General features: G+C 37.0%; 1 protein-coding gene across 1 annotated transcript in view; it reads right to left on the bottom strand.

Moving 5' to 3' along the window:
* The window catches only part of LOC150080552 (vacuole membrane protein 1-like), a 246,568-nt gene extending 232,783 nt beyond the window's left edge, over positions 1 to 13,785 (bottom strand). The window contains exon 1 of the mRNA XM_090381983.1: positions 13,722 to 13,785. Coding sequence (XP_090238109.1) covers positions 13,722 to 13,778 — 57 coding nt within the window. The 5' untranslated portion in view covers positions 13,779 to 13,785. The remainder of the gene's footprint in view (positions 1 to 13,721) is intronic.
* Positions 13,786 to 13,986: the final 201 nt, after the last annotated feature.

The raw sequence follows: 13,986 nt of genomic DNA, 5'->3' as shown, positions 1-13,986 counted from the left end.
TACAATAATTTAATAAAGTTTGTTAAATATTGGAAGAATTAATTGTGGCGTATATAGTTAGTTTCAGACAAGTATCATTTGTTAAGAAACACTGAAATTCGAAGGTTATTCCAGACACACCCAGTTAGTTAAATCTCGGTTGTATGGAAAAATTCCTTAAGCGAGTCAGTAAAAGCAATCATAATGGACCGAAACAAATCCCACTTAAGACAGGAGCACATACTCTATAGAAAGGGCACTGAGTGCGGAAGTGGCCCTATTATAGATTTCACGGTTCGACCTCTAGCAGGTGTGGGCGACTAGAAATGGATATGGGGGTGAGGTCACAGAGAAAGCCTGAAACTCTTAGCTGACCGGAACTTACGTTTAAATTCTAGAAATATCCAGTAATTTCCAGTCTATCGGAAGTTCGATCACACTAGGAAAAAGAAAGCACGCCCACGGAAATGAAGGGAGACGAATAGGATCACGAATGAAAGGATGTGGAAGTCAACGATTGGCCAGTAAGAAAGCGGTGGGAAATTTGAGAGAAAGGAGAGAAGGGAAGAAAAAATTGATACTGGGTTCATTCGGAGAGGAGTTTTTGTGGTGGAAGCAGTCCTGGGGAGATGGAAGCTGTAGTGGGAGAATTGATTATAAGAATTTATTTTGTGAAAGTCTAGAGTCGGAAGTATCGTTCCCTTGAAGAAGTTAATGCAGTCTATGGGGGAAGAATGGTGAAACGCCATAGAGGCAAATTTCTCGATTGAGCAGTTGAGTGACTAGTCGACCCGGAAGGTATCCCAGTCCTCGGACGCAACGCAGATGGAAGAAGAAAGGAGATAAGATCCGGTATTATCTTCAGCCGTGCAGTACCCGGTAGAGAAACCCAGGATAGATTACTGTGTTCCCCGGATGAGCAACCTTTCGCTTTCCAGTCCTCAACCCGAGCAGATAGGAAGAGAGACCGAGCAGGGAGGAATACCAGACCATTGCGTAAGTGTTAGAATAAGTACTGAGAATATAATTTGTAAAAAGGGGAACTAATTTAATAATGAAAAGGACTCTAGGAGGACGCTATAAGTTTTAAGAGAGAATGTCAAAGTACTAAATATATATACATATATATTTGAACGAGTGTAATACTTAAGGAGTGATAATTCAATTTAGTATAGAGATCAGAGTAATGCAATTTAAGAGTAAGTTAATCTGTAGTAGGAAGTAAAAATTTTGTCCTTGAATTATTGTGAATGTTAAATTGCTGTGAGTATGACTTATTTGGGGTAGAAAATGATTAAACAGGTAAACAATTAAATGAGCATCTAGCCCTAATTGTGAAATAGTGGATTAATTGAACGGAAAGGTAACTAAGTAAATTGGTTGGATATTGTTGACTGTTGACATGTTTGCAAGTAAGGATTCTGGAATGAATATATATGTATTTCCTAATAAGTTGGGAAACGAGCACTTATGAAATTATATTTTGTCTGTTCATTGGCTGATGGTGGTTTATTGACTTACATGGACTGTTAAGGAGCAAAGAGACAGATTGTGCATTGTGAGGGGTAAAAAAATGCCCGGACCTACTGAAATCTTTGTAGAGCAACATGAAGAGACACAGTGATATATATGTAGATATATATAAGTATTAGGATTTAGTAGTTCTTTTGATAACAAGGTTGACTGTAAATTACAAGATATATACACATTTAAAAATTAGTAAAATAACAAGTGTCAAACTAAATACTGTATTCTGTTAAAGGTTATTGAAATTTTCTTATATATAATATGACAATAAAAAACAAATTTGTATATTCTACATTCTTGTGTGTGTGTCTGTCATTTCTAAACTCAGCCAGTCCAGTGGAAGAATACCTTAATATATTAGGGGTCCCCGTGAGTCTGGGAATTTTCTGAAATCAATCAAGTCAGGTGTTAAAGTGGGAGGGGTTAAAATAAGGGGATAAAAAAAATATATATATAACATATATAATATAATTGTAGGCCTCTTTGAGGAATAGGATTTTCAGAATAAATAAAATAGCTTTTTACCCACCCCCACAATACAATTCAACTTTTAAGTTGAATTGTATCTGCATTTCAGTTAAAAGTTCCTTTGCTTCTTTTCACAGGTAGCATTAATCTCTTTAAATATGTGACTATAATTTCTAAAATCTATTTCATTTCTTGTAGATACATGAATATATATATATATATATATATATATATATATATATATATGAGCATACAAATTAATTCATTGAGTGAATATGGGCACTTTTCTCATTGAGTGAAGATGATCGAAGTATCCTTCTATGTGGGCGTTGATAGTTTAGTAGTATCTCAACCATAGTAGATTAATAGTTATATGCATATTATAAATATAACTGTAAGTGTATTATGTCTGTAGAAGTGTATGTGTGTGTGTGCGTGCACGGGCCGATTTTAAGAGTGAAAACCCTAGACCCACTGCCTGAGATAACTACAGCCTTAAATGAAGGAGACTTCAGAAATTCCTCCAGTCGTCGACAGAAATCGAACTCAGACCTTTCCAAACGAGTGGGATTGCTGTCTGCGTTTGGAAAGGTCTGGGTTCGTATAGTGCTGACTACGTTGCCAAGATGGGCCAATGCAGTAATTATTGAAATACCAGATTTTTGCGTGTTCCGGAATAAAATATGAGTTTCATTTATGTTTCTCACTCATTCCAGTCGTATATATTGCTGTCTAAAACGTAGGGTATACAAAAGTTCGCACACTTTTGGTCGCCAACTTTCGCTATAAAGATACATCTGACGACTATGATGATGATGACTGTATATTAATAACCAGAAGGCTTTATTTTATATTAAAATCGGAATTATTCATTACCTGTCATTTATTCCAAGTGATTTTTAATTACTAAATATTAAAATTATAAAATTAACCAGAAATCGCGAACGTACATTTTATTGCATTTACGTGTACAAACTGAAATGACAAGTTAACGTAATAGTATTATGTACTGTAAATCAGCAAAATAAGTCCTTAATATTTTGTTGTTGTTCCTCAAGCTACAATTACAACCTTGCAACGATCTGGCATAGAGTTAATCAACTTCCGGATATATGGTTGCTCAATTTCGTAGTACCACGCCCTTACAATGCTTTCCTGCAGCTGAATCTTACTTGTTGATTTCTTCTGAGCAATTTTATTATTTTATTATTATTATTTTTTTTTAAATTTTATTATTTATTATTATTTTTATTTATTTGTTATTTTATTAATATTTATTTACTATTTTATCATTATTGTTTATTATTATTATTATTTATTTATTTTATTTTTTAATCCCAACTATCAACAATGTATCTTTTTTTTTTTCACCAATGTGGTTTTTTTTATTATATTTTATTTAATTTCGTTTCAACCAGCAACACAGGTTGGGTTCCCCCCCCCTCTCTCTCTCCTTTCTTTTCCACTGGAATGGGCCCCAGAGGATCCTGGCCCACCTTTTGGCATCACTATGTGGGGCAGAGTCTATTTTGAGACATTACGTGCTCTACTGGAACTGGCCCACCTTCCCTGGTGTGGACGAGTACCCAGAATCATCTGTCCAGGTGACTGATGCTTCTGGGTAGCCAAGCGGCCAGAATATAACAACAGAATGCATACAAACCTACACCAACACATTTCTGGCCCATTTACAGTTGATTCTGCTCTTCACAGAGACACGAGGCGGAGTTGAATAGACGTTGTAGGTGCCGCCCTATACATATACACATGTCCATACAGGTTGAATTTCGATTCGTCAGAAAAGATGAAGGTGTCCCATTGCTCTCTTGTCCATGAAACATACGTTTTAGCACAAGCAAATCGCTTCTTCCTCATTTGTTGGATCAACAAAAGCTTCTTCTTGGGCCGACAGGCATGCAGACCACATTCCGAAAGCCGCCTTTGAATAGTTCGTGCACTTGTTTCAACACCAGAGGCCATTTCGAAGTCCAGTTTTAGATCAGGAGCACTAGCATGGCGATTACGAAGGCATAGCCTTTCAAATATCGATCTTGGGAAGGCGTAGTCACTCTCTTACGGCCCGATCCAGGTCTTCTCTTCACATCACGAGTTTCATGCTTTAATTTTACCACCCGGGATACTGTTGACTGGTGGCAGCCTATTTTATCAGCATGCGTAGAAAGCCCTTCCTGGGAGAGAGCAACAGCTACACATGGAGCCATGCTTACACCTCCGCAAAAGAGGATACTAATGAGCATGGATACCCTTCGAACGCCGTATTTATAGAAACGGCTGATGCAATACTTTGCAATTACTGTATGATGCAATAGAAGCGTTATCTGATGCAATACCTTTGCTTTGCAACAATCTTATACATATCAGAACAAACTTACTTTTTTTAAGGTGATGCAGTTTTTTTGTCCGCCACTGTAGCTTTCTTGGATGCAAACACGCTTGTCTTTCTTCATGACGACTTCAGAAGCAATGCTCTGTTATGATGATTACATAAGTCGTCTTGTGGTACCAGTAAATGTTCTCCACAGCACGTTGATCTTAGGAGGATATTTACAAATTACGTAATTCAATGGTGGGCTCAGATGAAATTCTACGTTACAGGAGAAAAGGACCAATAATCACAAGAATATTCCGCAACGCGTTTTTTATGAAAATAAATAAGTAGTGACTTGATTTGCAATTCTTATCTGTCTTAGTCCACTTTTCATCAGGTGTAACCCTGATGAAGAATGGGAGTTAAAGACTTTGTTTCAAAGTGTACTGAATAGTATTCAACAATGGCAAACATCACTTTAAGTAATTTGTGAATACCCCCCCCCCTCATTGTCAGAGTCTCTATTACAGCTTCTCATTTGTTTTGTTGACGTACGTGACCTTTCGATTGTTTTGCAAGCGGAAATCTGCTTGTATGAAATGATGAAAGGACGCGAATTTTTTCTGCATCAACCACAAAATAAATTTTCTGTTTATACTCCGGCACGACAACCAAGTCAGTAGATTTTACAATAAATCTTCAATATAAATATTTATCGTATTTAGTAGTCACGGGCTTGAATCCCGGTCCACTCAAGGAACGCGTGCTATGCACTCTCGCTCCTGACCACTGGGCTACGTCAAGAATAATAATAAAATGAAAAAAAAAAAAAAAAAAACATTCTTGCTGTTCCCATCCCCACGAGGTAACCATCCAATTCCGCTTTGAATGTAGCCATCTCACTGCATCTGTCACGTTGGAAGCAACTTAATCCAGTGTTCGACAACCAATCCAGTGTTCGCTGCAGCACATAGGTGAAATTTATGAAATCCAATCTTCTTTTATTCCCTGAGTCTTTATATTTGTGCCAGGCGTCTCCGTAGCCAGGTGGGTGCAGCAGTGCGTAGCACATGCTTCTTGGTTAGACCGGGGTTCGAGCCCGTCACCACCAAATACGGAGAATGCGGAAAGGTCAGGGAATGACCATCGCATATCCCGGAGCAATATGGCCTTAGTTGCTAATGCTCCAAATAACAACAATAACATATTTGTGCCCCCTAATTCTTTCCTTATTTCACGAATGAGGGGAAACAAACCTCTATCATTCATTTTACCCTTCAGCACTTTATACATCATAATTAGATCTCCCCTTTAGAATCTAGTTGTAAAGCTTTGTAATCCACATCATCAAAACAGGTTATTCATATTTGCATCAATTTGCATATATCACTAATCTAGTAGCTCTTCTTTAAACCCTCTCCAGAAGTTCCAGGTTTTTTTTTTTTTTTTTTTTTTAGGCGCAGTCTACAGATATGAATACAATGTTTCAAATGCAATCTAACCATTGTCTTGTGTTGAAGGATAATGCCGTCTTTCTCCCAAAAGACAAAGGTCCTATAAATTGTGGACAGGACACCATCTGCCTTCCTAGTCACCTGCTTAAACTGCATGGAAATTTTCATGATAGATTGGATCGTACAAAAGGAAATCTTTTCCCTCTTGAACCACTTTAAGCTCCTCTCCCCGTAGCTTACACGTGATTCAAATATTTCTCTTTCCCAAATGAATAACCTCACATTCAGAAGCATTAAAGTTTAGTTGCTATTTTGGGACCATGTATGCAACCGATCCAAGTTTTTTTGAAGCAATATTGCATAGCTTGAATTATTAATCACTTTTTCACACCCTCAGATCATCGTTAAACTTGAACAGCTTCCCTTGGATATTCTCATCAATATCATTTATGAAATTGGTGGAGCAGAACCAGGGTATGTCTGCCGGGAGCAACTATTGATGATGTCACCAACAGACTGTCAGATTTTAAAGGGGGTAAAGAAAATATTATTATTCATGTGGGGACAAACGATATTAAACGTACACGATCTGACGATTTGTTGGAAAAATACAGGACCATGCTGAGGAAATGTCGCGAGCTAGGCCATAATGTCTATGTGTCTGCAATTCTGCCCAGACACGATAGGAGGGATTATATGTTAAGAGCCTTGTGGATTAACTCAAGACTTGAAGGAATCTGCAAGGCTTTAGGGGGTAAATTTCTATCAGCATGGCCCACACTTGTAGGTAGAAGGAATTTGTTTTGTAGAGACGGGATACACTTAAACAAAGGTGGTGCAAAAGTTTTTGCCAGTATTATTGAGGATACCTTAAAGGCTCAGGGAAACTGCTAGTTAGGGGGATGTGGGTAATACTGACACGCGTTTATCTGATAATATTGGTCAATGTAACTCTTGCACATACCTTAAGAGTTCTTATCTGTTACCCCAACTGGACGTATTATCTAGATGTTCTGGGGGCAAAGACGTTTCACATGAGCAGGTAGCTAATATCAGGGAAGAGAGCCTAAAAAACTTCAAGGGTTGTGTTAGGGTTGTTAAATATACAAGAACAGTAAATCTTAATTGTTTATACAGTAACGTTAGAAGTGTCGTCAATAAAATGAGCGAATTCGAACTGGTGGTTAAAACAAGTAACGCGGACATAATAGGGCTTACGGAGACGTGGTGCCACCCGGAAATTGGGGATGATGAGTTTCAGTACGGCTTGTATAATGTATTTAGGAAGGATAGAGTAGATAGAAGGGGTGGTGGGGTAATGCTTCTTATCAGAAGCAGCCTGAGTGCGACGATAGCTTTCCCAGATTCAGACATTTCACATGCTAGTATAGAGTCTGTATGGTGTGAGATAGTTGGAAACAAAGGTACAATGCGAGTAGGCGTAATCTACAGACCAGGTGATTGTGAAGACTATGACAAAAGCCTCTACATGCAAATGGAATGGGCAAGTAAGCGTCAATGCCTTATTATGGGTGATTTCAATTTGCCTCTAATTGATTGGAGTAAATGGGAAGGAAACTCGACATGGGGAACAAAATTTTTAAATCAACTAGATGACTGTTATTTGTATCAACATGTCAGGGAAAGTACTAGAGAAAAGAATATCCTAGATCTCATCATCACACATGAATCAGATGACATAACAGGGCTGACAGTAGAAGAACCAGTAGCAGGAAGTGATCATGGAGTTCTACGGTGGATGATGACGAGAGAGGTAGCAGAAGTAAAAGGCAAAGGAATGGGTTTTAATTTCAGAAAAGGAAATTACGATGCCTTAAGGTACTACATGGCCTCTATTAACTGGGTAGATATCGCGCAGAGAATGAATACAATTGAACTGTGGTACGCTTTTAAAACATTAATCACAGATGCCTTGAATGCGTATATACCATTAAAAAAATACTCCACGAGAAGGGTTCCAAGTTGGATGAATAGTGAAGTTGCCACATTACTTGAGCAGAAAAAGGTGGCATGGAAACGTTACAGAGCAATAAAAAGTACTGAAGCCTATAACAGCTACAAGGTGATGTGTAATAGAGCCACAGAAAAGGTTCGACAGGCAAAGGCAGTTTATGAGAAATCACTAGCAAACAGAGCAAAGAGGGGGGGATAAATAATTCTTCACATATATAAATGCCAAGAAGAGCAGGACAAACCAGATCGGACCTTTACGTAAGGGAAAGGGGATAGTAATAAATACACCAGCTGCCGTTGCAGATGAACTCAACAGTTATTTTGCATCGATATTTACAAATGAAAAGCCTTTTGTGTCAATGGGAAATTGTGGGAGCGAAGTTGAAAAATATGTAATTAATGATATTGAAATTTCGCAAGATTATTTAATGAAAAAACTTTCAAGCCTACAGACTAGTAAGGCTCCTGGAGTTGATGGAATATACCTTATAATCTTGAGAGAGGCGGCAAGCGAGTGCATTGAACCACTGAGGCTGGTTATGCGAGCATCACTAGACTCTGGGGAGATTCCCTTGGATTGGAAAAGTGCAAATGTATCTCCCATACATAAGGGTGGCTCTAAAAGTGAAGTGGGAAATTATCGACCTGTCAGTCTGACTTCAGTAGTAGGGAAAATCATGGAGGCATTGATCAAGGGTGGAATTCAGGATCATTTGGATCGAATTGAAATTCTCAAGGATACTCAGCATGGTTTTGTAAAGGGAAAATCATGTTTAACAAATCTGGTTCGCTATTTCGAAAGGGTCACTCACGAGCTGGATTTAGGGAATAATTTCGACATTGTTTATTTAGATTTCAGCAAAGCTTTTGACTCAGTCCCACATGAGCGGTTGCTTTATAAGCTGGAACAGGTTGGAATCACTGGGAAAATCCTTAGATGGATAGAAGGATGGCTTCAGGGCAGGAGGCAGAGGGTTGTGATAAATGGCTATTCCTCAGATTGGGTTGATGTAAGAAGTGGGGTTCCCCAAGGATCAGTATTAGGACCACTGTTGTTTTTAATTTTCATAAACGACATTGATGAAGGGATAGAGGGCGTGATGTCTAAATTTGCAGATGATGTTAAAATTGGTAGAGTAGTTAATGATCACTGTCAAGCTGAGCTTCTTCAGAGAAACCTAGATAGACTTCAAGAATGGTCAGAAAAATGGCAGCTGTGCTTTAATCCAACAAAGTGTAAGGTATTACACCTGGGAAACAGTAATCCCAAAATAACTTATTCACTTGGTGGAGTTCAACTAAACCCAGTACTGGAGGAAAGGGACTTGGGTGTTACGATACGGTCAGACATGAAATTCTCTGAGCATTGTAAACAGGTTGCAAGGAAGGCCCATGGTGTCCTATCGATGATCTATCGAACTTTTGCAAGTAGAGATAGGGACGTGATAATCCCATTATATAAGGCCTATGTTAGACCACACTTGGAATACTGTGTTCAAGTATGGAGACCGCACCTAAAGAAAGACATCGAGCTTCTTGAAAGGGTGCAAAGAAGGGTAACTCGCCTGGTGAGATCGGCAAAAGGGCGTCCTTATGAAGAAAGACTTCGAATATGTGGGTTGCAGAGTTTGGAAACTAGACACCTTAGACGAGATTTGATTGAGGTGTTTAAGGCTCTGAGAGGCATCAGTAAAATGAATGAGGAAAAAATTTTCAAGATTATAAATGATGCTAGAACTAGGGGACATAAATTCAAGTTACGCGGGGAAATGTTTAGATTGGACTGCAGGAAGTTTTATTTTAGCCAGCGAGTTATAAATTACTGGAATAAGTTGCCTTCATGGGTGGTAGAGGCCGACAGTTTGGGGAAATTCAAAGGTCATCTGGATAGTACTTTCGGGTAAGGGAAGCGCATAGGATGATAGGATTAATTTCCTTTTTATTTAATTTTTAATTTCATTTTATTATTTTTATTTATTTATTAATTATTATTATTTATTTATTTATTTAATTTTTGTTTTTATCATTGTTTTGTTCGGATTTTTTTTTTTTTTTTTTTTTTTGGCTGGTGCAGCATAAGCCATAGGCTTTCTTGCACCATACGGCCGTTACTAATACTAATACTAATACTAATTGTAAATGGGGGGTGGGGGAGACCCGGGATCCCACTCGTTACAGCGGTCCAAAAATAACTTTTACAGGTTACAGTGTTAAATATATTTTAAATAATGGTAAATCTGGAGATACTTAATTAAAGGAGATACATTGACATAAAATTTAAATAAAATTTATGTGGTTGTTGTAGCGGGGTTTTAGGAGCACCAGCGATTAAGGCCATATTGCTCCTTGTATGTTGTCTATAAATTGCGTCTTTTCTGAGGCCAATTTTCTGTTTGCTGGACTAAAAACCAAGTCACTGGGTTTCTTTTTCTTTTTTAAAATAAAATATTAAAACATTATCAACGTGAATAATTTTAAAAATTATTCACATTGATTTTTTTCCTAACCTTCACAGTTTCAGCTTATTTATTTATCACCTACTTCAGTTTCTTATTTACTATGTGCAAGAACACAAGTCAAAATTACAACTCTAGAATGATATGAATATATGTGTGATACATTAAAATACTTTTATTTACATGCATTAAGAGTGATAAAAACTAAAAAGGGTTTAGGGCTGAAAACCTCAGACTCCAGAATTTTTTTTAGGCGAACAAGTGTCATTTTAATTCGTAGTAAATCACCGAAGTAGTTGAAATGGCATCGTTAACAAAAACGATGCCATTTCGCTTACTTCAGTGATTTACTAAGAACTAAAATGATGCTTTGTACTAACTTGTTCGTCGAGATTAATAAAATCTTAAAATGCTATAGAATACTGATAAAATTTTACGTATTTTAACTTTAAGAATTTTTTAAACTCATTTAAAGATAGAAAAGGATGGAGCATAAAACCGTCCAAAATAAAATATCAGACTGAACCTACAATACCAATTTCGATGTATGGGCTTGGCACACTCAGGATCCTGAGCTGGATATCATTATTCTTCTTTTTCTTGGTAATTCCCTTCTACTTCTGATTCTCTCTCTCTCTCTCTCGCTCTCAGAGTAATTCAGAATTTTTCAGAATTTACTTATGCAGTTGCATAAGCCTAAGCCTGAGGCTTCCTTACACCATATGCTAATAATAATAATAATAATTATGAATTAGCCCGGTCAATTGTCTTCATGATAAGGTAATTGTAAATTATATTTATTTAAATACTGTTCATAATTTATTCTATGGTAATCATGAGATTGGTCTAATTAAAAGTACTATTTAGAACCAGGTCTGAAATGAAAAATTATATGTAACGGAACTCTCGTTAATAAAACAACTTATATTAATAATCAGGTATGTATATGGGGGCGGGGATATGAACCGGAAAGGAGATCCATGCGCTCTGCTCCTTTCCGGATGCCGTTTAGAACCTAGATATCCGAGCCTCACAAACCAATTTCTTGCGGGGTCCGAAAAATATATACTGAATAAAAATCATAATATTTTTTAAGAAAAGAATAATAATAATAAAAAAAATAAAAAAAAAACAAATAAGATATCTCATCCTGTAAAAATAAAAAATTGTAACACAACTCCATGTTTATTTTTTGTAGTTATTTTATTTATTTATTTTAATTTTGATTCTTTAAATTAATTTATTTATAGTTACAGAATCTGGAGGATAATAGCATAGGAAAAGTGATCTGTGTACAGTAAGATAATGCAGGAGCGGAATATAATTTTGAAGTAACCTTAAGAGGTGATAACTCCATTACCTTCCCCCCCACCCAGTTTCACAATTTCTATAGAGGAGGAGGGTATAGTCATGGAATTCTGACAGAAATGCACACTGCCTCATTAAATTCGGTTTGGGAAAAGAGTCTTTGATCGTTAGAATAACTGTGAACACCAGAAGTAGACCATGTTATGATGGGAGATAAATGATTTTGTTATAACTGAGTAAAAAGAGGAAGAGAAATTGCTAAAGCTCAAAGTAAACAAGGCACTTTGGGTTAATGAGTTATATGAAAAGAATCAGTAAAAGATGTAAGCAAACTTTTGGCCATAATTATGAGAGAATCCTGGGATTCGGGGGGGGGGGGGTTTCTGATAGATTGTAAATGTACAAATGTCTCTCCTATTCACAAGGAAGGAAGGATCAAAAGGCGATGTGAACAATTGACCTGCAAGCTTGACTTCTTCCAGGGAAATAATGGAGTCAGTGGATAAAGAAGTATTACAGAATCTTCTTAACAGGAATGGAATAACATGAATATCACAGCATGGGTTTGTAAAAGATGGGGGCGGGGAACTGTCTGCCCAATCTAATAGCTACTATGACGCAGTAACGAACAAACTGGACGCAAACAATAATTTCGACACCATATGTTTAGATTTCAGTAAAGCTTTTGGCACTGTTCCACACGAAAGACTATTATATAAATTGGAGATGTGTGGCGTTATGGTAATCATGAGATTGGTCTAATTAAAAGTACTATTTAGAACCAGGTCTGAAATGAAAAATTATAAGAAACGGAACTCTCGTTAATAAAACAAATTATATTAATAATCAGGTATGTATATGGGGGCAGAGATATGAACCGGAAAGGAGATCCATGCGCTCAAGTTACCGCTATGGATAAAAGGATAGTTGAGTGGCAGAAGGTGGTTATAAATAGGGGATTGCTCTTCTTGGACTAATGTTATTAGTGGACTCTCTCAGCGTTCAGTTCTGGGTTCCTTACTTTTTTCAGCTTCTTTCTTTTTTTTTTTTTTTTTTAACGATATTGATGAAGGCAATGATACAAAGGCTGGCAGGCGTTAATAACAGCAAGACCTAGAAAAATTAAGCAGATGGGCTGAGAAGCCCATCCACCTGCACCTTTATATCACTGAGTGGTGCAGGCAGTCTGTTAGAACAGCTCGTGGGTTCTATCAATAATATATAGGAACTTTGCCAGCAGGAACGAGTTGATTCCACTGTGACCCGACCATTGCCTTGTACAATATTCCATTTACAAGGCAATGGTCGGGTCACATCTTGAGTACTGCATACAGGTTTGGAATCCTCATTAAAGGGGTGCAGAGAAGAGCAACTAGATTAATGAAGAACACAACGGTTACTATTACCACAAAATACTTCGGTTCTGCAAATTGCATCACTTAGAAAAATTGGAAACACACACACACACATACAAAGGGACATAAACTGAAAAAGGATAGCTGCAGTTTGCTTTCAGCCAGAGAGTAATTGATTGTTGGAACAAACTACCATATGATGTTGTGGAAGTAGGTAGTTTGAATTAATCTAAGGAATAATTAATTAATGATTAGAGGAGGTGGGCATATGAGGTGGGTAGTGTTTTTTTTTTTTTTTCGGCTGATACTGTATATGCTTGCTTTCTTGCACCATTTGTCACTAGGAGTAACTCTCGTTCACAGAAACTGATATTTCAAAACTGTCTATACATTTTAACATATAGACGTTAAATTATTGTCAAACCAGTTATGACAATGTTTTTTTTTTTAAGGAGCAGTTTTACACAAAATGTGCTGCCCGTTTCAAAATTTCTTTTAAAAAAGGAATGAAAAAAAAAAAAAGAAAGATTATTAAGAACTCCATTACTCTTGTTTATTAAAGAGATCCAACCGTATTTTAACCTAATACGTCATGTGTCGCGTATGAAAATAAAAAAAAATAAAAAAAATGCAGTGTGTTCTCGAAATGAGCCAATGAACGCCATGCAAAGTTTATTCATTAAAATGCTCAAGCCTGAATGGCTGGGAAGAATGAGACTTCTTCTATACATTCTTATGACAAATGGGCCGGCCATTTTAACAAACTTATTGCAAAGCGATCAGGAAAAGTACAATGCCAACCATGAACTCCTTAATACTGACAAGGACGGACATTACTGAATTTACTTTTATCAATAGTAAATAAACTTACCGCGCGAATAACTCTAGTCACGTGAATCTTGAGACGATTGTTTAAAACACAAGTCATATCTTCTTCTTTGACTGTTTCAGCCATTTCTTATTCACAGTAAGTACCTCCTGATACGATAATGTACACAATGCATGCAAAACTGAAGCGTAAAGATGTTCTCTTCATTATTGGCTGCTATATTTGGTAGCTCTAAAACAAGCGATGACCCAAATTGCGTTTTCATTGTAACACATTACGCCACATGAAGGTGCTGAGTCAATTGTAA

Source organism: Mastigoproctus giganteus, chromosome 9, assembly GCF_048544385.1.
Source record: "Mastigoproctus giganteus isolate SK-2022 chromosome 9, ASM4854438v1, whole genome shotgun sequence".
NCBI lineage: Eukaryota > Metazoa > Arthropoda > Arachnida > Uropygi > Thelyphonidae > Mastigoproctus > Mastigoproctus giganteus.
The sequence above is the reverse complement of the archived record's forward strand: the minus strand, read 5'-3'. Positions and strand labels throughout refer to the sequence as shown.